Source organism: Brienomyrus brachyistius, chromosome 2 (assembly GCF_023856365.1).
Source record: "Brienomyrus brachyistius isolate T26 chromosome 2, BBRACH_0.4, whole genome shotgun sequence".
Classification (NCBI taxonomy): Eukaryota; Metazoa; Chordata; class Actinopteri; order Osteoglossiformes; family Mormyridae; genus Brienomyrus; species Brienomyrus brachyistius.
The window spans coordinates 2,076,929-2,104,913 of NC_064534.1; the positions used below are offsets into that span (position 1 = coordinate 2,076,929).

At 51.9% G+C, this 27,985-nt stretch overlaps 1 protein-coding gene across 1 annotated transcript in view; it reads right to left on the minus strand.

Moving 5' to 3' along the window:
* tncb (tenascin Cb) overlaps positions 1 to 27,985 on the minus strand; it is a 49,597-nt gene that overhangs the window by 11,355 nt on the left and 10,257 nt on the right. The window contains exons 2-11 of the mRNA XM_048994031.1: positions 23,700 to 24,245; positions 21,965 to 23,464; positions 19,799 to 20,062; positions 19,050 to 19,165; positions 16,551 to 16,704; positions 14,520 to 14,789; positions 13,858 to 14,043; positions 11,779 to 11,868; positions 10,922 to 11,185; positions 5,455 to 5,736 (exon numbers count right to left, since the gene is read on the minus strand). Of these exons, the coding sequence (XP_048849988.1) occupies positions 5,455 to 5,736; positions 10,922 to 11,185; positions 11,779 to 11,868; positions 13,858 to 14,043; positions 14,520 to 14,789; positions 16,551 to 16,704; positions 19,050 to 19,165; positions 19,799 to 20,062; positions 21,965 to 23,464; positions 23,700 to 24,174 (3,601 nt within the window). The 5' untranslated portion in view covers positions 24,175 to 24,245. The remainder of the gene's footprint in view (positions 1 to 5,454; positions 5,737 to 10,921; positions 11,186 to 11,778; positions 11,869 to 13,857; positions 14,044 to 14,519; positions 14,790 to 16,550; positions 16,705 to 19,049; positions 19,166 to 19,798; positions 20,063 to 21,964; positions 23,465 to 23,699; positions 24,246 to 27,985) is intronic.

Here is a 27,985-nt window from a genome sequence, read left to right on the forward strand (position 1 = left end):
CAGGTACATCAACGTCAGTCAGGCTATAAAGGATGATGACTAAAATGAAGGAAGTTTACCAGTAGAAGTCAGGCTCATTTGAGACCTTGGCCACTTAGACGCTGTCCAGTAATAAGGTCAAAATATGTCCTGGAAAAAGACAGATGTATTGAGGACCTGCCATAGTAGGTCCAGAGGATGACAGAGTGGTCAGGGCAGGTATTAAAATCACATAATTCAGAGCGCAGCTAAATAAATCACTGCGCCATATTGCCAACTTTGCCATAAAAGGGACGGCAAACCCAGTCTTGGTGAGAGCAGCTACCCGAACCCTACACCTTCCCGGATGACGGGTCTCACAGGAAGGGTGAGCGCAGTCACTGTGGACACACGTCAAGCTCATTCCGTTCGGACTACTACTGCTGCTGTGCTGGCGAGGGAGGCGGGTGCTTGTGGCCAAGAGGGGGTAGGGAGCGGGGGTGAGGGGGGAGGGAGAGTGCCCCGCAGAAGCGAGAGCCAGGACCTACTCATCCCGCGGAGCTGTCAGTGCTCATTAGAAGCCGGTCTCACTTATTGCCAACGACCTCCCCCCCATATCCTTTAGGGTCTCCAACACGAGGCCGCCATCAAAATCAAGTCCCCCTCCCCCTGCCACCCCACCCCCGTTCAGTCCGCTCTGACAAAGGGGTGCCTGTTGCCGGGGGCTCAGTGTGGTGCTCGGAGACCAGCTGCGAGAAGGACTGGCTGTAGCCATCAAAGCTTCTCCTCAAAGAAGGTGGCTCTGAGCTGTTGGCTGCCGGCCCTCCCGTCCTGCCCGGCCCGGCCCGATAGGTGTCACCGCTCGGGTAACCGTCAGACGAGTCCTCAATGCGCTAAAGGCACTGCATGGGTTTAGGGTGCTTTCCCGGGCCTGCTCTCCTGGCATTATGGAAACACTATAGAGCTACTGGACAGCAGACAAAGAGCCGTTTTTGCAAAGGCGCTCGCTTTTACAGGCCGGGCAGCCCGGCGCATGCTGCAGAATGTAATCAGCGCACGGAGAAAGGGCTCCACAGATACATTTTATGGATTAGGATTAAGCAAATGTCACCGTTCGGCTAGCTTTGCCTTTTTTAGCGCATTAACATGCAGGGCCGCGCGCCGAATGCATTCAGTCGGGGACCGGTGGGGTCTCTGGGGCTGTCCGGCCCCCCAAAACATGTGAAGGCAAGCCTGAGAATGGGGAGTCCGTCTAGGGTCCGGGAACCAGGAATGCATACTGAGTGGCGAGTCTGACCAAGGGACTGTATCTAAGGGTGCTTAGCTAAGAGTGTGTAGCTAAGGAAGCATAACTGAAGGACCATAGCTAAGGGTGCTAAGAGTGTGTAGCTAAGGAAGCATAGCTAAAGGACCATAGCTAAGGGTGCTAAGAGTGTGTAGCCAAGGAAGCATAGCTAAAGGACCATAGCTAAGGGTGCTAAAAGTGTGTAGCTAAGGGCCCATAGCTAAAGAACCATAGCTAAGGGTGCTAAGAGTGTGTAGCTAAGGGCGCATAGCTAAAGGACCATAGCTAAGGGTGCTAAGAGTGTGTAGCTAAGGGCGCATAACTGAAGGACCATAGCTAAGGGTGCTAAGAGTGTGTAGCTAAGGAAGCATAGCTAAAGGACCATAGCTAAGGGTGCTAAGAGTGTGTAGCTAAGGGCGCATAACTGAAGGACCATAGCTAAGGGTGCTAAGAGTGTGTAGCTAAGGAAGCATAGCTAAAGGACCATAGCTAAGGGTGCTAAGAGTGTGTAGCTAAGAGAGCATAACTGAAGGACCATAGCTAAGGGTGCTAAGCTAAAGGAGTGTAGCTAAGGTTGTGTAGCTAAGGGTGAGTAGCTAAGGGAGCATAGCTAAGGGAACATAGCTAAGGGTATTAGCTAAAGGTGCGTACAGATCAGTATAATAATGCATAGCCGGATTCTCATCAGGAAAGAGAGCAGCACAGATCACAGGCTTGCCCATGCAGGTGACTGAAGCAGTACACTGTGAGGCGTCCAGCTGACGAGCCCCCCGAATGGGGGCACTGCCTTTTATGCAGTTTTAAAAGGTAACCGTTCAAACCAGACTCAGTCATTTATCCTGACATATCTGTTCAGCAAATGCTTTTTAATTAGTCGAGTTTCAAATGAACTGTGTTAAAACACATTTGGTTACGGGGCTTTCTCTTCACTGGTGAGAAACTAGGTTCCACTTTTCTGTTCCTTTGTGTTGTGCTTAGTCCGTGCGAATTTACACCTGGTTCCTTTAGACTGGGCTGTTCTGAGACTCGGCTGAGAGTATCAGAGAAAAGCCGGTAATCACGTTTCACGTTTTTCTGCCACTTTCTGTGCTCCAGGCTAAAAAAAAAAAAACAGCAATTACTGAATTAACCACAGCTTAAACAGATCTGCTAAGGCTGAAACCAACTTAACCTTAAGCAGTGCCTGCATTCACAGGCTGTTAAAGCTGCCTTATGTGATGCAGTGCCTGCATTCACAGGCTGTTAACGCTGCCTTATGTGATGCTGTGCCTGCATTCACAGGCTGTTAACGCTGCCTTATCTGATGCAGTGCCTGCATTCACAGGCTGTTAAAGCTGCCTTATGTGATGCAGTGCCTGCATTCACAGGCTGTTAACGCTGCCTTATGTGATGCTGTGCCTGCATTCACAGGCTGTTAACGCTGCCTTATCTGATGCAGTGCCTGCATTCACAGGCTGTTAACGCTGCATTATGTGATGCAGTGCCTGCATTCACAGGCTGTTAACGCTGCCTTATGTGATGCAGTGCCTGCATTCACAGGCTGTTAACGCTGCCTTATGTGATGCAGTGCCTGCATTCACAGGCTGTTAACGCTGCCTTATGTGATGCAGTGCCTGCATTCACAGGCTGTTAACGCTGCCTTATGTGATGCTGTGCCTGCATTCACAGGCTGTTAACGCTGCCTTATGTGATGCAGTGCCTGCATTCACAGGCTGTTAACGCTGCCTTATGTGATGCAGTGCCTGCGTTCACAGGCTGTTAACGCTGCCTTATGTGATGCTGTGCCTGCGTTCACAGGCTGTTAACGCTGCCTTATGTGATGCAGTGCCTGCGTTCACAGGCTGTTAACGCTGCCTTATGTGATGCAGTGCCTGCATTCACAGACTGTTAATGCTGCCTTATGTGATACAGTGCCTGCATTCACAGGCTGTTAACGCTGCCTTATGTGATGCTGTGCTGCGGTCCGATTTCAGTACTGAAACACTGGAAAGGTCCTCACTGCCCCTGAGGCCCAAGTACAGTTTGAAATTTAAAAAAAAGAATGCTTGGATAACACAGTCATATTGCATCTCCTAAAAATGAATGAAAAGAAGAAGCTGTTCTACCTGTTGGGGAAATTTAAAGAAAAGCAAAAAATGCCTTCGAGCGTTCTACAGGCGTACAGACTGTCTTTGGTCACTTCTCTCTGAGTTTCGCAGCACAGCACACTTAAATGGATCAGACAGGAGAACTACAGCCATTGGAGAGTTTCTGCACTAATAAAGAGTCAGGCAGCAAAGGGAATGTCTGTCATATGAGGGCACACAAGGAAGAACCGAAGGAATATAGAGACATAAGCTATGATCAAAACAAAACAGAGGCAGCCCCATTGCACTGTGGGAAGATTGGCAAACAGAGAGGACATCCCCAGCGTGTCAGCTTCGATAATGATCTCCAAAGAGAACAATCAGCCTCCTATCTTCCAGTGAACTAGTGATTTAAGAAGAGGTACTCTGATGCGACTTAGAGATGTGAAAAAATGTCTACGGTACCCAAACATCATGGTAAAGACGGCTGGTAAGCTACAGATTGTGAAAGTGCTGCATTTCCGCCACCGTCGGCCTATCTTGAGTGAGTCTTTTACATTCAGAGGCAGGCCAACGTGGACAAAAGTGAGATTATCTCTACACGTGGGAGTATAATAAGGACCAGGCTAATGGAGCAGCAGAGTGGCGCCCTGCATGCTAACACCCCACTACAGGATGAGCTGCCCACAGTCCTCGCCATTTGAAAGTAGTGCTCTTTTGTTATATCACCTGTCAACAGGGGGTGGAACTGGCTGAGATACATGATGAGGGGCTGTTTGACTACACGAGTGTCCGTTAGCATAACGGCTACGCTAAGTGGGCAGAATGGGAGGGGAACCGCAGCAAAAATGAGCCGCCGATCCCACGGGTGAAATAGCCACTGCCAGGGAGTGGGGGTCCCACATGTCTGACATTTTGGTGGGAGGAGGAAGGATACAGGCGGAAATCACTCTAGACTGTACAAACAGAAGCACAGATGGGACGTAGCAGCTGTACCGGGGCCAGGAGATGTCCTGATGAATAATGCAGACTGCTTCAACAGTCTAGAGTCCCATTTGAGAGGTTTATTCACCTTATTTTCAGTGGAGGGGTCATCTTTGTTTGCTTTGTGTTGGAACTTCCGGTGTGACAGCTGAGGCCTGTATCACAAAGCCTGATTCCTTGCTTAGTCGGATAACTTTGAGGTTAAGCAGCAGTAACACAAAATGTTTTTCCATTATCACCATGCTGGTCAGACATTACCATGGTAACTCATATTACAGAGAAAACCTCCTCCAGAGCAGGTTAGCTGTCAGGATCACGCATCTCAAAGTTGGTATATTACCTGGCATAACAAAGGCACTTTCCCAAACACGAGAATCCCGCGACAGGGCACACTCACACACCATTCACTCTCACACCATTCACTCTCACACCATTCACTCTCACACCATTCACTCTCACACCATTCACTCACACACCATTCACTCTCACACCATTCACTCTCACACCATTCACTCACACACACTATTCACACTCACACACCATTCACTCACACACCATTCACTGTCACACCATTCACTCTCACACCATTCACTCTCACACACCATTCACTCACACACACCATTCACTCTCACACACCATTCACTCACACACCATTCACTCTCACACACCATTCACTCACACACACTATTCACACTCACACACCATTCACTCTCACACCATTCACTCACACACACTATTCACACTCTCACACCATTCTCTCACACACACCATTCACTCTCACATGCATTCTTACGGGCAATTTAGCAAGTCCAATTAGCCTCAGCATGTCTTTGGACTGTGTGGGGAAACTGGAGTACCCGGAGGAAACCCCACAACGACATGGGGAGAACATGAAAACTCCACACAATATAACCCAGGCGGAGACTGGAACCTGGGACCCAGAGGTGTGAGGCGACACTGCTAACCACTGCATCACCATATTTAGAGCTAAATACCAATTAAGGTTGTTCTGCTGGAAGTTGCCTAGTTTGGGGGACATCGGCTTTAGAAATGTCAGTCGTCTATCAATTATAATGGGACTGAATGGTATTCTTATTGTAGTGATTAAAGTGGGGTGGGGGTAGACAAAAAGAGGCGGAGGAGAGCTGGAAGTTGGTGTACCTGTAAGAGCCACTGTGGTGACAGGATCGGAGAGGGAGCCTCGGAACTTCCCGTACAGGCTGATGGTGTACATGGTGCTGGGGACCAGCTGGGTGATGCCTATGCTCCGTGCCTCGGCAGGCAGGCTATGGTTCCGGCCTTCAACGGTGGCCCCCTCCTCCGAATCCAGCACTTCCACCAGGAAGCCTTCGAATGCCTTTTCCTCGGACCGCCAGGACACATTGAAGCTGTCCCAGGACACGTCCGAGATGGTGAGATCACCCACCTGCGGCTTCTCTTCCTCTGGGTGACAATCAGAATTGACACGTCAGACACAATCAGAATCAAGTGAGACCAGCGTAACACAATTAAGGGGGGGGGCTTAGACTTAGAGACAGAGGAGCTGCAGGGGGACTGAAGCTCACACACCTTCTGTCACCACTGCTATGCCTGAGGTTGGTGCTTATTTTGTACAAACAACATAAGACAATGTCTGGCAAAACAAAGACAACTTCACAATGGAGAAAATGAATTAGCAGGAAACAAGAGGTTAAAAGAGCAGCAGAGAGCAGAGTGGACGGGAGGAGAGCAGAGTAGAGGGGAAGAGAGCAGAGTATAGGGGAGGAGAGCAGAGAGGAGGGGAGGAGAGCAGAGTGGAGGGGAGGAGAGCAGAGTGGAGGGGAGTGGAACAGAGAGGAGGGGAGGAGAGCAGAGTAGAGGGGAGGAGAGCAGAGTGGAGGGGAGTGGAACAGAGAGGAGGGGAGGAGAGCAGAGTGGAGGGGAGGAGAGCAGAGTGGAGGGGAGTGGAACAGAGAGGAGGGGAGGAGAGCAGAGTGGAGGGGAGGAGAGCAGAGTGGAGGGGAGTGGAACAGAGAGGAGGGGAGCAGAGTGGAGGGGAGTGGAACAGAGAGGAAGGGAGGAGAGCAGAGGGGAGGAGAGCAGAGTGGAGGGGAGTGGAACAGAGAGGAGGGGAGGAGAGCAGAGTGGAGGGGAGGAGAGCAGAGTGGAGGGGAGTGGAACAGAGAGGAAGGGAGGAGAGCAGAGGAGAGGAAAGCAGAGTGGATGGGAGGAGAGCAGAATAGAGGGGAGGACAGCTCAGTGGAGGGGAGTGGAACAGAGTGGAGGGGAGGAGAGCAGAGGGGAGGAGAGCAGAGTGGAGGGGTCCATAGCAGCACTCGTAGCACAACAGACGTAAGGGTGCCGGTATGAGAGCTGCTCTGTGTGTCGGCCTGCGTAGCACTGGTGCTCCTGCAGATGGCGCTGACTTAATCCAACAGGCCTTTCCAATCCAGGTTCTTTCTGCCCTCGATATTCTAAAGGTCAACCTGTAAGCAACGAAACTATCAACACAATAAAATGCTAAAGGAGGTGGAGGGGAGCTGGCTGGGAGAGAACAGCGTAATTAGGCTTCTGCAGCATTTTCCTAGTTACTCACTGAATGCGAAATAATTAAGGTCAGCATGGCTGAGAAACACTCAAGACCTTCATTTAATTAGTTAGATGAAAATTCACGTTCAGGTTGATAAAACTTGATGTTGACTCTGCAGTGTCGTGACACTGTCTAAGCTCAATGCACACACACGTACATGCACACGCACGCACACACACGCACGCACACACACGCACATGCACACACACGCACATGCACACGCACATGCACACACACGCACACGCACGCACACACATGTACATGCACACGCACGCACACACACGCACATGCACACACACGCACACTGGCAGTGTAAATGAGGATACGCAGCAGACAGCTGGAGGATGGATTCCTGCTAAGATAGCATCGGCCTGTAGCTCCGCACCGCATGCCTAGCCTCTGTGATATAGGCCATATGATGTGGCAGCTTCTGCTGTCAGACACTCCAGCAATATTTCAGCTGTAACTATTATTTATTAGCTGCTAGAGAGTAAAGCCGGCAGATCTGAGTAAGGAGCAAAGGAATCAGGCAAAGGGGGCGGCTTTGGGAGGCCAAAACAGACTGCAAACCCCAGAGACCCCCAATCTACTGTCGAGTGTCCTAACCTCAGCCTTGGATTCCCAACCTAATGCTCTCAGTTCACGATCCATGAATGCGGTGTCTTGCATTCCCCACCTTAATGGGTCTGAAGAAGGCGTTCACTCGCTTTCTTTCGGAGACAATGGCTACCCAGCCAGAGCAGAAGCTTGCAGTGCACTTCAGAGCAAAAAAAAAAGCAGGCAGGTGCTGGGAGCCGGGAATCACGACTGGCTGCCGTTCAGGGGTTTGGGCGCCCGGCAGCGGCTACCATGCGGCCAGCAGATGCTGTGAACAGCGCGCATTACCAGCTGCCAAAGTACAATGGAGCAGGAGAGCGGGAGAGAAACAGAGGCGAGAACAGGCTGGGAGGGACTGATGAATCAAATGACCTTTGCTGACACCAGTTTAACAGAGCTAACAGTTTCTCGTAAACAGGGGAAGATCACAGTGCAAATAATGCGCTGTTATTCACTGCGTCCGGTGTGACAGCAGTACAGATAGTCTTCTGACTAAATCTGCAGCTTTCTCCCAAACTCCAATTCCTTCCGTACTGCAGCTTCCACATTTGCTTTTGACCAAGCCTGTGATTCATATCTCAGGAAACATTAACGGGACAGATTTCGGGAGTGAGGGCGAATCAGGAAGACGTGAACCTGCAGATTCCACCCCCCCGGAGTGGTGTCAGGCGAGCATGGTCATTTTTTCACACTTTTAGTGCAGGATGGGGGTGGGGGGACACAGGCATGCGGGGAGCCCGACAGCGACTCTCGGACATGGAGACCCTCAGTGCCACTTCAGCCCCATCCATCGTACTCGCTTTACAAACACCCTGTCAATGTATCCCTTCTGCTGCCGCTCCAGACATGGAGACAGCAGGAAAGAAATATTTCATATTTATATATATATAGTGGATCCATATTTATATATGTACATATATAAACATTCATATATATAAATATGTCATAATCAGGCAGCTGTCATGCGTCTTTCTTGATGGGCACCTGCATGCTCCCGCCTTCCCATGAAGCCCGGCATGCTGGGGGCTGTGGTCCCGCTTCAGAGGAGTCAGAGACCCCCGGCTGACCCGGGAGGTGGAGGCCTCTGGAGGCGTGACATACACAAGCTCAGCGGCGCAGATTAGGGTCGGCGATTCAGCTACATTGGCATTTTATTAACATGTTTCCATCCAAAGTGATTTTGTTCTTTTTGAGAAAGCTAGCTCATAAAAATTGGTTTTGAGGGTTATGGTCCCTCCTCAGTGGCCTGACAGTGACACCACTCTGAAATCACTCTGACATCACTCTGCTGATGCTGAGGATTAAACCAACAACCTTCTGATCACAAGTTGACCCAATGCCCACCTCTCCAGGAGTGTGGGAGAGAGTGGGTGTGACTGTAAGTAACCCCAGCAAACAGAATTGGGGGGGGGGGTTGGGATGGGCATGCAGACTCCCCAAATTCCAGCTTTTCAGCCCCAAAGCCAGCCCCCCCGCCCCCCTCCCATCGCCCACCGTGTCACCCAGCATGACACATTATGAGGTGTAAGGAGATCGCCAACAAATCGGACTGACTGTCTGAAGATTCGTTTCTCGTGAAAGCCACTGATCTCGGACAGTTCTTCCTCACTTTACTCTGCAGCCAGTAAATGCACCTTATCTCCAAACTTAAACGCTTGCATATGGAGCTTAGCAATGTCTGCTTGCTGTTAGCCGACTGCCTGTGATTTATTCAGCGGCCAGGCACAGCCCTTCAGTCACTGAATTTCCAGGATTAGCTGTTGCTGCTATTTCCATCTCATCAGCTCAGCAGTATGTAATTTCCGACCAATCAGGCCCTTTCTCATTCAAATGTGTCATGTCCTCTATGTATCTGATGCATGTTGTATCAAGTTTTCTTTCATGTTTGTTGCCGACCATTTAATGTATGTCAGGTTACTTAATCTGCGTCAGAGCGTCTCCGGCTGCATTTTCCATGGCTGTGAGACGCTTCGGGCCCGAGGTACCACTCACTTTACCCGGAAAGCCGAATGGAGCCTTCGCAAGCTGCATGGACCAAGATGCGTGATTAACGGGGGGGGGGGGGGGGGGGGGATTATCAGAGCACCAACGATGGAGACAATGTGCCCGCTTCGAACCCCTGCGGGGGGGTCTCTTTGTCTTTATCTGACCTTGGGATTCAATCTGGTAAAATCACACACGAACAGAAGTGTGTCATTATTACGACATGAATGGGTCTTGTGGGGGGGGGGGCATATCTGGCATTATTGGCCATGTGGGATACAAATTTGGCGATGGTATTTATTTCACACTGGCAGCTCGCCCCCCATTTCCCTGTTTACCAAGCAGGTTAGCAGTGTCTTCTTCAGCAACCCTAGACGCTTCTCGGATGCGTGTTGTGTCTGGACTTGTGCCTGGGACCTGCACAGTGCCCTAACACATCTCTGATGCTTCGATTGGAAACAAAATAATGTCTAATGTTTCAGGGACAAAAATGGAAGCTTTTCGCGGAAGAGGGGGGCGTGGGGGAGAGGAACGTGGGGGAGAGGGACATGGGGGAGAGGGACGTGGGGGAGAGAACGTGGGGGAGAGGAACGTGGGGGAGAGGGACGTGGGGGAGAGAACGTGGGGGAGAGGGACGTGGGGGAGAGGAACGTGGGGGAGAGAACATGGGGGAGAGGAACGTGGGGGAGAGAACATGGGGGAGAGGAACGTGGGGGAGAGGAACGTGGGGGAGAGGAACGTGGGGGAGAGGGACGTGGGGGAGAGAACATGGGGAGAGGAACGTGGGGGAGAGGAACGTGGGGGAGAGAACGTGGGGGAGAGAACGTGGGGGAGAGGAACGTGGGGGAGAGGAACGTGGGGGAGAGGAACGTGGGGGAGAGAACGTGGGGGAGAGGAACGTGGGGGAGAGAACGTGGGGGAGAGGAACGTGGGGGAGAGGGACGTGGGGGAGAGGAACGTGGGGGAGAGGGACGTGGGGGAGAGGAACGTGGGGGAGAGAACATGGGGGAGAGGAACGTGGGGGAGAGAACGTGGGGGAGAGGAACGTGGGGGAGAGAACGTGGGGGAGAGGAACGTGGGGGAGAGGGACGTGGGGGAGAGGAACGTGGGGGAGAGAACATGGGGGAGAGGAACGTGGGGGAGAGGAACGTGGGGGAGAGGAACGTGGGGGAGAGGGACGTGGGGGAGAGGAACGTGGGGGAGAGGGACGTGGGGGAGAGGGACGCTGGATTCTGTTCCTCTCTGAATTTGGCTCTGGTGGCAGGCGCAAAACTACAGGTCACCCCCCCCCCTCAATTAAAAAACCATCTTTTACACGTTAAACATATGCTTCTTACCCAGGATGAAGCCTTCATCAGTGAACATGAGCAAGGTTAGCTGATTGGCCACCAGACTGCCCCCTCCCCTGTCACTCATTGATTTAAAACACATGATTGGCTAATGATAATGCCAGTCCCTCTGTATGAATTGCGGCCTCACCTGTGGAGGCGGACAGGGTTGCGGGGCGGCTCTTCCTCCTGCCCCTCTCTGCTGTTAGCGTGACGGTATACAGCATCCCCGGAGTCAGGTCTCTCAGGGTCTCTGTGACGACGCCTGCGGGGAGCTCAGCCTCCGACCGCCTGCCATCCGCTGACACATACACCAGCCGGTAGAGGCTGAACTTGGCGATGGGTCTTCTCCAGACGAGTGTCAGCGTGTTTTCCGTGGCCTCACTGGCTTCCAGCTCCTTGGGGGCGTCGATGTCTAGAATGGGATGGGGGGGGGGGGGGTTCTCAGGGCTGAACCTCATTGGCTGAGCTCACTCGAGATGTTACTTTACAGTGGTTGGCCGTCCAATTTGCCTGAATGACCGCAGGACATTTTTTATACATCCACCAGACGCCTTTTGAATTCTTCTCCTCTGTTGTCTTTTTTCCCCACAAAAACCTTTGTTATTGTGAGACTTCCACTGTCGCTATGTCTGTTCTTTGGGGGCTGCTTTTAATTTGCCTCAAAACAGCTTGCGATGTTTTCATTTTTTTCAAAATCTTTGTTGAAATTGAATCGAGCGTAATTGAATTTCAAGGTTGGTCGCCGCAGATGTAAACAGACCAAGTGTGCAGGATGAATGGACAAAGTCACATTCACTTGGGGCTCGAGTGACTTTGACAGACATGATGCGTCACCCCACCACTGAGAACCACAGGCGCCCTCTAGGGGGCATTAGTGGAACAATACCGAATGGATTTGATGAGAAGAAGGTGCATTTGTGGTCGCCTAGAATATGACCCAGTGACCATTTATTGGCATGGAGAACGGATGACATCATGGATGATGGTAGCAGTGCATTCTCTCACCAGTGGCTGCATTGGTGGTGGCAGGCAGACTCTCACGCTCGTCTTTTACCGCCGTCACCCCCATGCCGTACTCCGTCCCAGGCCTGAGACCTGAGCCGGCGGGAAAAAAACAGAGGAACACTGAAAGACAGGCACATACATGCTCAAAGGAGGATGACAAAGGCAGCTCTTTAATCACTGAGGGACACCTGTTTCCCTTATGTGCAATGCTCAAGGGTACAACAGAAAGTTCCTTCCTGGGAATTGTAGCAGAAAGCTGCAGGCGGCACAGCTGTATCTTTAACTGCCACGTGACACACTGGCTCGTCTTGTTTGCCGTTTAGGATGAGCTGGATGAGCTTCCTGTCAGAACTGTAAAATATTCATTCATGTTCTATAAGCCTTGTCCAATGCAGCAGTGCAGGGGTCCGGAGTTCACAAGCCTGGAATTTACTGACACAAGGGAGGGAATAACCCAGGATGGGGCGCCAAACCATTGCAGAACACACTCACACACACACACACACACACACACCTACGGATAATATGGTAACTCCAGTTAACCACAGCATGTTTTTGGATTGTGGGGTGAAACCGCATGACGACACAGGGAGAGCATGCAAACTGCACACAGACAGAACGGGGCCAAGGCGGAGACTCGAACCCCAGTCCCAGAGGTGTGAGTGGGTGGCACTGAACCCCGCGGGATTGGGCTGCACCCCCTCAGCTGTAATAATGTTTTCCAAGAAAAATCTATAAAATCATGGGCTGCGGAAACACAGGTTAACAGACCTGCATGACTTCAGAAACCAGCAGGACATGCTGGAGAAAATGCAAGCTCCGCGCAATACAGAGCGGGGGCAGGATGCCGGCCCCCCTGCAACCATGCAGGTATGCGGCAGCAGCACCACTCAAGCAGCCACCCACGTTTCAGTCATGCAGGGCTGTATACAGGGGTGGGGCCCGCTGAAAGCTGACTGGCCCCCGGGGCGCCCCCTGCCCTGTCACTTTCCAATTCAAAACATATCATTGGCTAATGATAAGGTTGGCCTCTCTGTATAAATTATGGCCCCCCACCTTAAAAAATCCTAGAATTGCCCCTGCAGGAATGTTTTCTCCATGCAGTCCATTTGGCTGGGCTTGTGCGTGAAATGCCTTATCAAAGGTGGGTGGGTGTACAGGGATAGGGGGGGCACTGATAGGAACATGACCACGCCTTAGGCACTAAATAGCATTTATCCCCCAACACCCCCCCCCACACCCATAATTAGAGCCCCCCTGTCCGAACCCTACAATTTACTGCCTTCATTAACAGGGTGTATCACCCAGGAGACCCCCAGCGTGAAATTATACCTGATGCAGGGTAGCTCATTATCAATAAAACCACACGTGTGACGACCATTATGTGTAATAACTGCAACACAGTGGGGAAGGGGGGGGGGGGGCAGTGAGATGCTGTCTGGGGGGGCTCAAGGGAATAAAATGTGTTTTCATGAAGGAACAGCCTCCGGGGGACAAAAGAGAGGGACAGAGAAAAGGTCCACTTCATATTTTAAAGTTTAAAGGACCAAGCGTTTGATTCCAATGCTGAGCGGAGCCACACTCCACGTAAGAGGCCCGACACAAAGGCACAGCAAGCCTCCGGCAGCGGACCAGCGCAGCCTATGCCAGCAGGGAACTCTCCGTGGCGTACATTCCACTGCCGATGCTGGCCTACAGGCGGGAATACTGGGAGTACTGGCCAAGACAGCCTTTGATGCAAAATCACTTTCTATTTGTAGGACGACCAGCTATCATGGCTAAACGGACCACCTTGAAAAGCTGTGTTTTGTTACCTATTTAAACACTTTTCGAAGATGTACTGTGTGACCTTTGACAGTGAGTGAATGAGCAGCCCAATGGGGCTGTTGGGGTATCATACACAGAAAAGCCCAGTTTGCATTTAGCTGGGTATAACCTGGGCAATCTGAGTATCTCAGTCAAGGGTACAGCAATCTCCCCTCTGGGATTTGAGCCAATAACCATGCAGTCTCCGAGCCACCTCCTTATCTGCTGGGTGAGGCCTGCCTGTGGATGCAGAGATTAAGACCCCTTCCTCACCTGTGATGGTGGTCTGAGTCTTGTCCTGCTGTGCGCTGTGGGACATGACCTCGCCGTGCGCCCCCCCGGAGATGGGCCCATACTTGACACGGTAGCCTGTCACACTGGCCCTGCTGTTTCTCCACTCCAGGGTGATGCTCTCGTCCGTCTGGGTCACCGTGTGCAGCTCCTGGGGGGCGTCCAGGTCTGTAACAGAAAGACGCTGTGCTCTGTCTCGCCGCCAAGGGAGAGTTTAAGGGGACGTTCAGCGCCTCGGCTCATTTACTGTCTGCCCTCCATGTCTGCTCTTTAAAAACTGCATGATTTCTATTATTTTCTAATGGTCGTGATTGGAGGGACACAGTTAGATGTTATACATTTGTCACATTTAATGATCAGAATCATAATCTTTGCCACATGACCAGGCTGGGGGAAATTTTTGCAAACTGTGGGAGACACAATAGACTTGCCAGGTGCGTAATAAATCTACTCATGTTTTTTGCATGTTTAATTAATTGCAGAATTTTAAAATAGACAGAATATAGAACAGTTACTGCACACAGTGCAACACACAACATACATTTATACAGAAAGATGCAAACAGCATAAATGCTCATTGGCTTGGAGTCGAATGACAGGAAGTGACAAGCGGTTTCCAGGCCAACGCAGAGGCACTCCCTGACCTGTGAGGAAGGAGCCGTATGTGGGGTCACTGGTGGCCTGGCCCTTCCTGGATGTCAGGGACACCTTGTATGAGGTGTCGGGTTGCAGGTTGTCCATGTGGTACTGGCTGTCCGTGGCTGGGAGCTCCACAGTCTGTCTGTCTTCAAGGTCAGAGCTGGGTCCATAGGACACAGTGATGCCGTCCACCTGGGCCAGCGGGCGGAACCAGGTGATCAGGGCCGTGGAATCCGTGACGTCACGCACCTCAACCTGGCTGGGGCCGTCGATCTCTGGGCCATTCAAACCAGACAAAACAGGAAGTCAGAGCGAGAGCTGGGCCAATCAAACCAGACAAATCAGGAAGTCAGAGCGAGAGCTGGGCCAATCAAACCAGACAAAACAGGAAGTCAGAGCAAGAGCTGGGCCAATCAAACCAGACAAAACAGGAAGTCAGAGCGAGAGCTGGGCCAATCAAACCAGACAGGACAGGAAGTCAGAGCGAGAGCTGGGCCAATCAAACCAGACAGGACAGGAAGTCAGAGCGAGAGCTGGGCCAATCAAACCAGACAAAACAGGAAGTCAGAGCGAGAGCTGGGCCAATCAAACCAGACAGGACATTAAGTCAGAGCGAGAGCTGGGCCAATCAAACCAGACAAAACAGGAAGTCAGGATGAGAGCTGGACCAATCAAACCAGACAGGACAGGAAGTCAGAACGAGTTCTGGGCCAGTCAAACCAGACAGGACAGGAAGTCAGAGCGAGAGCCGAGCCATTCAAACCAGACAGGACAGGAAGTCAAAGCGACAGCTGGGCCAATCAAACCAGACAGGACAGGAAGTCAGAACGAGTTCTGGGCCAATCAAACCAGACAGGACAGGAAGTCAAAGCGAGAGCCGGGCCATTCAAACTAGACAGGACAGGAAGTCAGAGCGAGAGCTGGGCCAATCAAACCAGACAGGACAGGAAGTCAGAGCGAGAGCTGGGCCATTCAAACCAGACAGGACAGGAAGTCTCCAGTTTTATTTCTGATTAGTAATTCTATCTATTCAGCAAAATGCAGATCAGCACCCAGTGATATGCTGAGCCGGTTAAGCAAGCTTTCTGAAGCCAGCAGATAAGAAGCTGTGCTACTGCCAATCCCAGTTTTTTGATGAACTGGACCCCCCACCCCCCACAGTCCCCCTGGGGGTGAACACATTCTCAGGGTAAAGTGGAACGGCAGGGATCTCATCTCCGCAACATCAACGGCTAATCCCGTCGCTGCTACAGACCGCGCTCTCCTAGCCGATCGGTGACTCGGTAGGTGGGACCTCACGCTGTCTGACAGCAGACTAGGTAAAGCACTTCACTGATTTTTAACGGATTTCCTCTGCAGACATGAAGGCTAAATCCAGAAGTCTGATCTGGAGCTACAGCCTTTGCACGTGTTTCTCATTCCTCAGAGTTTAACCAGGCTATTAAAACCCACCTAAAAGCCGTCACACTGCAAACAAAAGGGACAACATAGAAATCCCAGCAAATGAAACAAATGAAAGTCGCTCTCTACAGGTGGTGATGCATTATTACACTTACAATGTGCTCTGTGTCCTCAAACATTGTTAGTGCTTTTGGGTTCCTGCAGGGCCGCCAGCCCTCATGCATGACGTGACACTCACACTTTCAGAGTCTCGCACTCTTGCAAGGAATGTTACGGCAGATCCATGTTATTCCATAATAAACATAAAATTAGCTACATTGAAAGCATTGGGGTAGTTTGCACACCCTACAGACTATTTACAAGGTGATAAAACTGTTATATACATGTAAATCTCAAACTGAAAATCTCACTGCAGTCAACTGACCAAATTTGGCGACCCTGGAAATGTGTTACTTAGTTGTTTAGAGGTTACTTCAGGTTAGGAACCCAGCTGGACGATACGGCAGACAGACACTTGGAGGACTGAAAGGGTTTTTTCTAAGGTTACAATGTCATTAGCTTCCCTCTGCAGTGATGCTACCAGGATTGTGGAGAACAGCCCAGGATGGGTAAAGCTCAGCGGGGTCTCTCCCTACTTGTGAAGACATTCTTGCTGGCTGCAGGCCCCTTGGTCTTGTTCTTCACCACGTGCAGCCTGACCTCGTACTCCTGCCCGGGGGCCAGGCCAGACTGCTCAAAGCTGGTGTCCGGCCGCCCCAGCGTGTTCAGAATCTCCTCGCCTTCCTCCTTCTGCAAGAGAGCAGCAGAAAAATCCAGAACACGTCTACACAGCACTCTGAGAGCGAAGATCTGCTCATCCGCACTATACTTGGCGCTGCACTGGCCCTAAGCTTTTCCCAGACTCTTTTATAATTACCAGATGAATGACTGCGAGCTAAAAATAACTAATTTAATTGCCGTTCATTAACTGTGATTCAGGCCTGATGCAGAAAGTGAATCAATGGCACAGAATGCATTTAAATATATTTTGTGCCTGAATACTTCCATCAATACTTTAGTCTGCTTGATTAGTCGAGCTTTAACTGTTGTCAGCTTTGTTAAACTCAGGCCCGGTAAACAACAAAGCAACAGACAGCGGAATGGTGGGGGCTGAGCTGTAAAATCTCTGTGTGTTTTGTGGTGGCAGAGGGCAGGAGAGAAGCACCAAGTGGTTTAAAACTGATACCCCAAGGTCCCCTCTGTGCGGGGTCACGACAGGCCCAGAGCCTGACCGAGAAGGCACAGGGTGGGCAGCAACGTAGACTGTGTGACCAAACCCACACAAAGACAAGTAGAAACACACAGAGACTCAAGGGGGGAGCCTGGAGCTGGGGGACCGCAATGTCATCTCGCTCTGTAGAGCACTGTAGGACACTGTAGAGCACTGTAGGGCATTGTAGGACACTGTTTGGCACTGTAGAGCACTGTAGGACACTGTAGTGCACTGTAGGGCACTGTAGCGCATTGTAGAGCACTGTAGGGCACTGTACAGCACTGTAGAGCACTATTTGGCAGTATGAGCATTGTAGGGCACTGTAGGGCACTGTAGAGCACTGTAGAGCACTATTTGGCCGTATGAGCATTGTAGGGCACTGTACAGCACTGTAGAGCACTATTTGGCAGTATGAGCACTGTAGGACACTGTAGAGCACTGTGGCGCACTGTAGGACACTGTTGAGCATTGTAGGACACTGTTTGGCACTGCAGAGCACTGTAGGACACTGTAGAGCACTGTGGAGCACTGTAGGACACTGTAGAGCATTGTAGCTATTATATAGCAGGGTGCTGCGGACTGGAATATAAAAAAATCAGTTATTCCCGTGGTTTTCTTGGTCTCCAGCTGATTGCCGCTTCAAAGAGAAAAACCTCAAATATTTGGAGCAGTGCTGTGCTCATAAGCAAAGGCTTCCTAAGTTACTGTAGACAGAAGCTCTCATTGGCAGTCGGTCCCAGAGGTGAGCTGCATGGAATCGACTTCATTAGCACTTTTGCTGTTTTCTTTAGTGCTAGATAAATGGGCATTAAAAAATAATGACCACTGAAGTGACCAGACGAGGGCAAAATTCACAGCTACACGCAAGCCGGCTGTTTCTCGGAAGGTTCCATGCCAGCGATTTCCCCGACATGAATGTCTGCTAGAACAGTCATCCTTCAGTGCAGTAAGCCATTAAAATATCATAATGTGGCATTTATAGATATGACTGTGGCATGACCATGTGTATTTTAGCTCAGGAAGCTTCACACAAGAGCAGTCAGTGAAGCTCAAAGTGAGGGAGAGAATTAAAACCCATAAACGCTCTACTGCCTGTGGCTGAAATGGTTCCTTTGGCTGGAAGTATCTAAGCATTCACAATGTCTTCAAAGAAGACGGCGGGGAAACAATGAGAACTCCAGCCCTTTATAGCCACCAGGACAGCTGCCAGAACCTTCCAGAAAGCAGCTTCCCACTAACCTCAGAGCCCAGGCTCCTTGTTCATGCGCAATATATTATTTCTGTGCCGGCTGAGGGAAGCCATCTCCTACAGGGTCTCCGCCAGATGTTTCATGATGGCCCCTCGCAGACCACTTACTCCCTGGAGCAGTGGAGTGTGCCACAGCCAGACATCGTAGCATGATGTGTGTAAGTTGTGGGTACATAATTGAAAGGTAGTGTTGGAAAATACGTAACTGATATTGAGAACTACATTACCCAGAAGTCACAGGGAAGAAGCCTTGCAGTATGTAAGCTGCGGTATATCCACATTCTCCACATAGGTTAAAGTTATTCAGTGCTGAGGGTTGCCCAGCAGCAGAGTTTACCGCCACTCAAACCACACGTTTGCTCGAGCCCCTAAAGGTCTGGCTCCCTGTTGGTCACGAGCAGTCCTTGCTCTGGGGGAGTGAGGGGGATGGGATAAGGTCAGTTTTTAAGTGGGGCTCCAGAAAGACAAAGCCACCCTGGGGGTTCGCCCTGGGGGTTTACCACGCAGCCACAGCCCACACCCAGCCACCAACACCACTCGCTTTCCGCATTAGCGGCTCCTTTCGATGGTCCTACCTGACGTCCCTGTCATGCCCTTCGTCTGGGTCCTGCTGCAGGAGAAGGACAGACTCACCGTGTTCCTGAAAATGAGATTCCAGCCATCAAAAGCGATGTCGAGGGGATCCCACTGGACTTCCACAGACGTCTCCCTTATGGATTTGAACTTCAGACCTTCAGGTTCGGGAAGATCTAAAAGGGAGGGAAAGAAAAACAAAGGAAGCAGATGGGTTTCTCGCTCAGCGCCGTGGAGCAGGACCCCTCAGCCGTTATGCTGCACAGGATCTCCGGGACAGTGAGCGGCACTGTGAGGACACGCTGTCTCTGACCGAGACCTGGAGCAGCCTGAAGCTTCTGCCAGAAGGCCGGCATCTGCTAAGCGAATAAAATCAAACAGACCCTGGACTCTGGTCCCTGAACACTCAGACCACAGGCTGGGAGCATGAATGGAAGGACATCACGTTGTGGGGGACAATGTGAATGTAAAACGAGTTTAATTAAGGGGGGGTTTCCTGCTCCTGTTTTGCTACAGATAATGACTATCGGACGCCTCATGATTAATCTGTCACCGCGTGATGGTGTGTGGCTCGGTGGGCTATGATGCCGTCCCTGTAATCGGACCATTGCTGGTTCTAGTCCCCGGCTCGGAAGAATGATTTCGCTGTTGGGTCTCTGAGTGAGTCCCTGGACAGTTTCTGAAATGTACATCATTTTGGATAGAATTATCACTAAATGATTAGCTGGGAGTCATGTGACAGGAAGCGACAATGCAAGGTAGTTCCCAGGCCCTCCTGGGCTAAGGTGCCCTGCGGCGGCCGGACCTACGTGTGGCAACCCTGGCACTGACGGGCACGCTTCTCTGGTTGCTGAGGATGGCGTAGACGCTGATCAGGTACTCCACACCGGGCTCCAGCTCCCTGATAGTGGTGGCTTGCTGGTCTCCTGCCACACGCATGTCCAGCTGCAGCCCCCCTGGTGCCGTGGGCACGTAGGTGATGAGGTACTCGGTCACCACCATCTCATTGATCCAGGTGAGGTTCACCGTCTCGGTGGTCACCTCGATTATGGAGAGGTCCTTGGGTGGAGAGACTGAGAACACCACCGAATGGAAGCAGAATTACCCCATCAAACCAAAACAAGGTGGTGAACTTTTAAGATTAAGTTTTTATTGATTCATATTTTTCCTTCATCATTTATTGTATTGCGGTTCACTCCAGGTGTCTCACGTTTTAGTCTTGCTTCTTACTTTGCTCCAAGATTCTATGTATTTGCCTGTTGAAGTTGTGGTAGAGTAAGTGTTACCTTTACTTGTGTATTTTTAGATCTGCAGTGAAAACCCTAATGGTCTTGTCAAGCTGCTTGATGTTCTATTCAATAAGTGCTGCGTTCAGAATGATCCTGTACAGGTAGTCCTGTTTAAAGAGGCAGAAACGAGGGAAACAGGAAGTCTGGAGCGACGCCTTCACTGCTAGATTTACGCCTGTCCCTCTCACTGCGTTTTCTGCTGCTTATCCTGGTGAAGACCGCAGCTTTGCTTTAGGTTTCATTTTCACAATAGCTTGAGTTCATTTTTAAATAATAGTAATACATTTATAACCTTTTTTTTCATTTGTACACAGAGCATAGGTGACCTTAAGATTCATCCAAAAGGTCTACCCTAGATCATACTGACTGCAGGTTAACATATTTGTTATTAGCCAGGATAAACTGAAAATTGTGTGTTTTAGGGGGGCTCTGGTACTATCCATTGATCTAGGTTGTTCTGCTGGGAGATGCCTAGTTTTGGAGATATTGACCATAGAAATAGGTTTCTCTCAAATATAATAGGAGTGACTGACATTATTTCTGTGGTGATTAAAGCACCAGAACAATACATTTGAAAAATCCAACAGCAATGTCTCTGACCCGAAATCATGACCCAGCTATCGAAGATAATCCACCGTCTTTGTACTGAGCAGTTTAAGGTATGAACAATTTCTTCTAGCAATTGGTGTGTGGAGTTCGGTAGAAGAAAATAGCTCGTCAAGATATATCGGTTTTACTTTTGGGGTGAACTGCCCCTTTAAACTGCTTTAACCTATAAATCCCATCATACGCAACAAAAGACGATTAAAACTACAAATGCTATATTAGCTATGTGTAAGTGCACTGAAGTACACAGGCTGTCCCGCAAGTTGAGTCTGAGTCTTGGCATGGCGGAGATGTTACAGTAATGAACTGCACACGGCCTGTGGAAAGAATGCAGCCCAGTAGCGATCACATTCGCATTTCTGAGCCGCGTGTCCTTTCTGCCAACACACACAGCACTTCCCGCAAACGCTGCACAGGGCCACTGCACAGGGCCACTGCCAGGGGCCCGATGACTTTTCAAGATGCCGTGAGACAGGTAGGAGGGAAAAGGCCACATTGAAAATGCCGCGTTTGACGTCAGCAGTTAAAACTAACATGTAGGTGTTACGGAAATGCGCACAGTCACTGGCCACAGCGCAGGCTTGCTGGCGTTTGTCTCGCCCACCTCTGTGTGTAGATAGAATCTGATTTTTCCATTCATCTTCATCACCGGGAACAGGACAGTAAGATACGGGAACATTCTGAACACAGTGATTATTCAACAAAAAAGCAATACTGTGACCCGCCTCTAGGGCTCTCGGGTGCTCACTTCCCTACTCTTCCTGGTTGTGAAGATGAATGGAAACATAAGCCTGTGCCATGTCAGGTGTAATCTGTGGAGTTCCTGAAAGCAGGCCCACACAAAGGCATAGCTAGCACCCTGAAAATTTGATTAATTTTCGCCTCCCCCAAGCTACACACACTCTTGGGCACCCCCTAGTGTCTGTGTGCTTGTATGTCTTCCCTGATAGAAAAATAAGATATCCAGACTAGTTTAGTTATGTCCACCGTAGCTGGTTAGGGCTGGAGTCTTACAAGTCATTAGCAAACTGGTAACTAGGAAAAGCACTGAGCTTATCGGTCCGGGTTTTGTGGTCGTACCTTGGGAGCAGTCTTCGCTGATGTAGCCCTCCTGGCAAACACACTGCCCATTCTCACAGCGCCCCCTGTCGAGGCAGTTGTTGGGACAGGCCAGCTCCCCACAGTCCTCGCCAGTGAAGCCCTCATCACAGACACACTGGCCGTCGACGCAGCGCCCCCTGTCACTGCAGTTCTCTGGGCAGGTGAGCACGGAGCAGTCGTCTCCGGCATAGCCCTGCAAGCAGATGCAGCGGCCATCCTCGCAGCGGCCGCGGTCCAGGCAGTTGCCTGGGCATGTCTTCTCACTGCAGTCCTCGCCAGTGAAGCCCTCGTCGCACTCGCACTGGCCATCGACACAGCGCCCGTGCCCCAGGCAGTCACTGGGGCAGGAGAGCTCAGCGCAGTCCTTCCCAGTGTAGCCGGCGTAGCACACGCAGGTGCCGTCCACACAGTCTCCGCGGCCGTAGCAGTCGCCGGGGCAGGTGCGGATGCCGCAGTCCTCGCCAGTGAAGCCCTTGTCGCACACGCACTGGCCATCGACACAGCGCCCGCGCCCCAGGCAGTTGCCTGGGCATGTCTTCTCACTGCAGTCCTCGCCAGTGAAGCCCTTGTCGCACACGCATTGGCCATCGACACAGCGCCCGCGCCCCAGGCAGTTGCCTGGGCATGTCTTCTCACTGCAGTCCTCGCCAGTGAAGCCCTTGTCGCACACGCACTGGCCATCGACACAGCGCCCGCGGTCCAGGCAGTCACTGGGGCAGGAGAGCTCAGAGCAGTCATCACCCTGGAAGCCGGTTTCACAGACGCACTTGCCATCTACACAGCGCCCCCTGTTGTTGCAATTGTCTGGGCAGGCGAGTTCACTGCAGTCGTCTCCCTGGTAACCGGGATCGCACACGCACATGCCGTTGAAGCAGTGGCCGCGCTCATTGCAGTCATTCAGGCAGGTCATCTTGGAGCAGTCCTCGCCCGTGTAGCCCGTGGCGCACACACACTTGCCATCAACGCAGGCGCCGCGGCCGTTGCAGTTCCCCAGGCAGGTGAGCTCGCCGCAGTCTTCGCCGGTGAAGCCATCGTCGCAGTAGCAGGTGCCGTTGTCGCAGCGGCCGCGGTCATAGCAGTCGTTGGGGCAGATGAGCTCAGAGCAGTCGGAGCCCGTCCAGGGCTCGTCGCAGACGCACTCGTCCTCCACGCAGCGGCCGCGACCCAGGCAGTTGTTCACGCAGTTGGTCTGTGAGCAGTCCTCGCCAGAGAAGCCTTCAGTGCACAGGCAGGCGCCATCCACACACTGGCCGTTGTCCCCGCAGTCCACGGGGCACTCCTCAATGCTGCAGTCTTCACCTTTGAAGCCCACGAAGCAGTAACACTTACCGTCGATGCAGCGGCCCTGGTCCTGGCAGTCGTTGGGACACTCGGCCTCTGAGCAGTTGGCGCCCCTCCAGCCCGGCTCGCACACACACCCACACGTCTCTGTGCTGTAGTTGCCATGGCCACTGCAGTAGGGTTTGATGCCCACTTCACCTGGGGGGCAGGTCAGGCACTCAGATTGATGATGGTCATTGGACAGATCGTGAATATTAATACTGTCTAGCAATCAAACGACACAAAAGACACCTCAGGTCATATCTGTGGGGCTCCGGGAAGCAGCGCCCCACAAAGCTTAAGCTCCCTCCCCAAACCGAAGACACACACACACACTCATGGGCCCCCCTACACTGCTTGGTCCTCAGGCTTGCCCCCGGGTGTATCAGCCTACCCGTAGCGGGCACTCCGCAGCAGCCAACCCCGCTGGTGCACTGCTCCCTCAGGCTCGACACCTCCCCCTCCAGCGCCTCGATGCGATTCAGCAGCTCCTTCAGGCTGGGCAGGTGGCTGTCGCAGGCGCAGGCCTGCCGTGGGATGTTGATGCGGTGTGTGAAGACGATCTGGTTGTCAGCGTCCAGCGTGTGCTCGGTGGCGCGCAGCTCTGGCTGCGTAACCTTGGGCTTCAGCTCCGTCCCGCCAGGGGAATCCAGATCCACAGAGCACAGAGAGCCCGAGGGCACGTTGATGTTGTAGACATGGTTGAAGACAACTGGCTCATCTGGGTGTGGTAGCGAGACGTTTTCCGTCACCCGGGGGGATAAGGTCTCGCGCCGGTGCCGGATGACCTTCCGGACCAAGCCGGCGGCTGCGAGCTGGAGCAATGCGGCCACCCCCAGGCAGCCCAGGAGAAAAGGGTCCTTCCTCATGCTGGTCCCCGTGTGACTGAAAGTCCGGCTGGGAAGAACTCGGAAGTGTGAGGGATGGGACGGCCCTGCTCCTGTAGGGTACAGGGCGCACGAGAGATGGATCAGACTCCCGCAGGCAGGCGCCAGCGATCGGCTAAGTGAGAAAAAGACTGTGGTGTTAAATCTAATCAGATTATTACAGTGAATAATTTAAATGGGACACATGAAAATGCTGGAGGCCTGGAAAAGGGCTTGCCAGTGTCACGGATCCTTCACGGCGGATCAAACTGAGGAATTAGAATAACAAACTGATATGGGAAATGGAGGGGGTGGGGGGGACAAACTCGTGTTTCCTGCATTAAACAGAGAGGCTCTATGAGGACAAAGGATATATCCCTCTTTGAGGAGGGGTCACATGTATTTCTGTACAGTTTAGGTAACGTTATACTTGGTTGCAGTACAGTGGGTCTGCATCAAAAGCCGATGCACCCGCAACCGTTAATGAGTGTGGAGTTATTTCGAGCCCCCTCCCCAGTAGGCGTCCATATGCATCGGCCACTTTGCTGAATTCCACTGTAGCTTTGGCACCTAAGGGTGCAATCCCAGCTCACAGGTTTGCCCCAGTCAAGTTGGGGGTGGATGTGCAGGTAGGTCCGGTCCCACGGACCGCGGCAGACCGTACCTCCTCATTTATGGCCCTTCATTTCCAGCGGTGAGCTGGAGATTAATGCTGACAGGAGCGGCTGTAAAACACTGCGCTGGCTGTGGGTGGGACTCCTGGGCAGGCAGAGCGCCTGGCATGGGCTATAAACGCTGCTAGCGCTAAAAATATGAGAAGGTGCTAAATCACGCCGCTGTGAAAATGGGAATGAACTCTCAGGGTCTGCTTCGCACAATGCGATTCCACCAAGAGCGGGAAAATGCGCACGCGTCAAGCATAAAGCTGCACCATCCCGCATTTTCCAGATATTAAACACGTCCTCCTCATGGAACTCGGAGCCAGCTGGTGCTGGGTGGGACAGAGCAGGCAGGCAGGGCCCTCGTGGGCAGCGGGTCCCCCAAAGCTTACTGCAGGCTTTGCTTCCTTACTGCAACTGCAGCCGTGTCTCCATCCGCCCTGCTGCTCCCTTCGGGCCTCTATCACTGAACCTGCCCCCCCCCCCCCCCTCCAAAAATCACCGTACACTGGATGATATACCAGCAACACTCCTTCCCCAAAGCCAACATTTCTTCAAGCAACATTGAGCACTGAAGCATGTCTGAAGAATACGACCAGACACACCAGCTTATATGCTTTTAAAATAGCAGTGAATATCTACGTTTTTCTACTAGCTATTCAAACCCTTTATTTATGCCCAGAATGAAACAGTGTGGCACTATTACATTAGGAGTCAAAGAAAGAATTACAATGGATATGATCAAAAATCCAGAAATTTCCACTGCAGATATTCATCAGGAAGCTTTAAATCGGTCATGTGTGGTGTGTGAGAGAGAGGCTGTGACGGGTTATGATTGCAGTACGCAGTCTCTGTCTGAAGGCGGCACTGAGCCTGGGAATGAGGTCCAGGTTCTGAAGGGGGCAGCCGGGAGCTGGCTGAGTGGGGGTGGGTGCCAGTGCCACTGGCAAGATGTGGACAGGCCAGTTACAGGTGCTGCGTCCTCCAGGGAGCCACGCTGACGCCTGACCTCTAGCCCACGGGTGATTAGTGGGAGCTGACAGGCCTGCGACCCCCCCCGCCCTGCCGCCAGAGCAGATGAGCCCCTGGTGAACGATCCCACAGCTCTGATTATACACGTGAGGGGCGAGAGCGGTCATGACAGATTCCCCGTGGGAGCCAGGGGGAGGGGGGGTGGGTGCGACTCTAATGGGAGGAGTGATGGGGTGTGAGACTGCAGAGACAACCCCCCCCCCATCCGCATCGCAGGCTGTGGATTGAATCAACAAAACAAACCGGAAAATTTGTGATGAATTGCTACTAGGACTTAGTTCTGGATGGACGAGTGGCTTTCTCCCTTCGGATGTCTGGCTCCCGCCTGTCTGAAGCTGCAGAGGGAGGAGACTCACAGAGATGGAGAGCTGCTCTTTGTAACCACACTCGCGACAGCAATGATAATGAAAGTGAGATAAAGACCCCCGCGAGGGAGACTCGGGATGACGGAGGTCCGCGCTGCGCCCCAGGGACGAGCTCGGTTCATTTACAGGAGAGCTGCCCACTCCGGGGCGTCGAGACGCGTCAGCGGGGCAGATACTCAAATTATCATGGAGATGGAGAGGAACAGCGAAAAGCCAGCGACCACCCGTCCTCAGCGTGGGAAACAGGAATCTGCCTTCATTAGCGCTTTGCTTCCAAGCGACTTGGCTGTTCAAAGAACCAAAATGCTAATTCCCGCCATTTTTTCTTTAAAAACAGACACTGAGGCTTTGTTTTATTTACTTATTTATTATTCTTATTTTTTTTTTATTTTTTGTCTGAGACAGAGACAAAAGACAGTTGGTGGCCCAGTACCCAGTTGTGATTGGAACATCGTCCCCGGGGGGAGCCCAGTGGTGGACGTGTCAGGACCCAACGGGTCATACTGGCAGGGCCAACAATGTGCAGAAGTTTGGCTGCTCTGATGATACTGAGAGGGGAGCAATGAGCCTTTCATTATGTCTGGGACATAACAATTAAGGGTAAATGCTTCAAGGATCTGCCCTGGAGGAATACATGGCTGCATCCAGGCTTAATATGTCCATCTCCGCTGTCGCCCCCAGTTATGATTAAACAGGAATAAAGGTCGCATAGACACAGCTTAAAAAGCCATTAAGAAATCACGTGAACAGACGCTTTATAACATAATTTCCTGACTAGACAGTTGGGTGGGTTGGTCATTGTTACCTGACTGTTGGTTGCTGTTATGCTAACAGATGTTTCTCTAGTCCGTACATTCTGTCGTCACTTTGAAGTCTCCCTGTCGTTTAAACAACTGGGTTCTCATAACAGTGGTGTGGGACTCAAGCACCTGGTGCTCATGTATGACAGCTGTGCTCTTCCCACCATTCCAGCCCACATCCTTTGACTAAATTTTACTTTTAACCACCTGAATTCCACTCTTTCCAATGGATTTTCTCATGCTGTCATCAGATCCCATACAGGCCATCAAACACCACACCCGGCAGGGTCGCGGGTCATCGAACACCACGCCCGGCTGGGTCACAGTTCATTGAACACCACACCCGGCATGGTCGCAGATCATCGAACACCACACCCGGCAGGGTCGCAGTTCATCAAACACCACACCCGGCATGGTCGCGGGCCATCGAACACCACGCCCGGCATGGTCGCAGTTCATCGAACACCACGCCTGGCAGGGTCGCGGATCATCGAACACCACACCCAGCATGGTCGCAGATCATCGAACACCACACCCGGCAGGGTCGCGGATCATCGAACACCACACCCAGCATGGTCGCAGATCATCGAACACCACACCCGGCAGGGTCGCGGATCATCGAACACCACACCCGGCATGGTCGCAGTTCATCGAACACCACACCCGGCATGGTCGCAGTTCATCGAACACCACACCCAGCATGGTCGCAGTTCATCGAACACCACACCCAGCATGGTCGCAGATCATCGAACACCACGTCCGGCAGGGTCGCAGTTCATCGAACACCACACCCGGCATGGTCGCAGTTCATCGAACACCACACCCAGCATGGTCGCAGTTCATCGAACACCACACCCAGCATGGTCGCAGATCATCGAACACCACACCCGGCATGGTCGCAGTTCATCGAACACCACACCCGGCATGGTCGCGGGCCATCGAACACCACGCCCGGCAG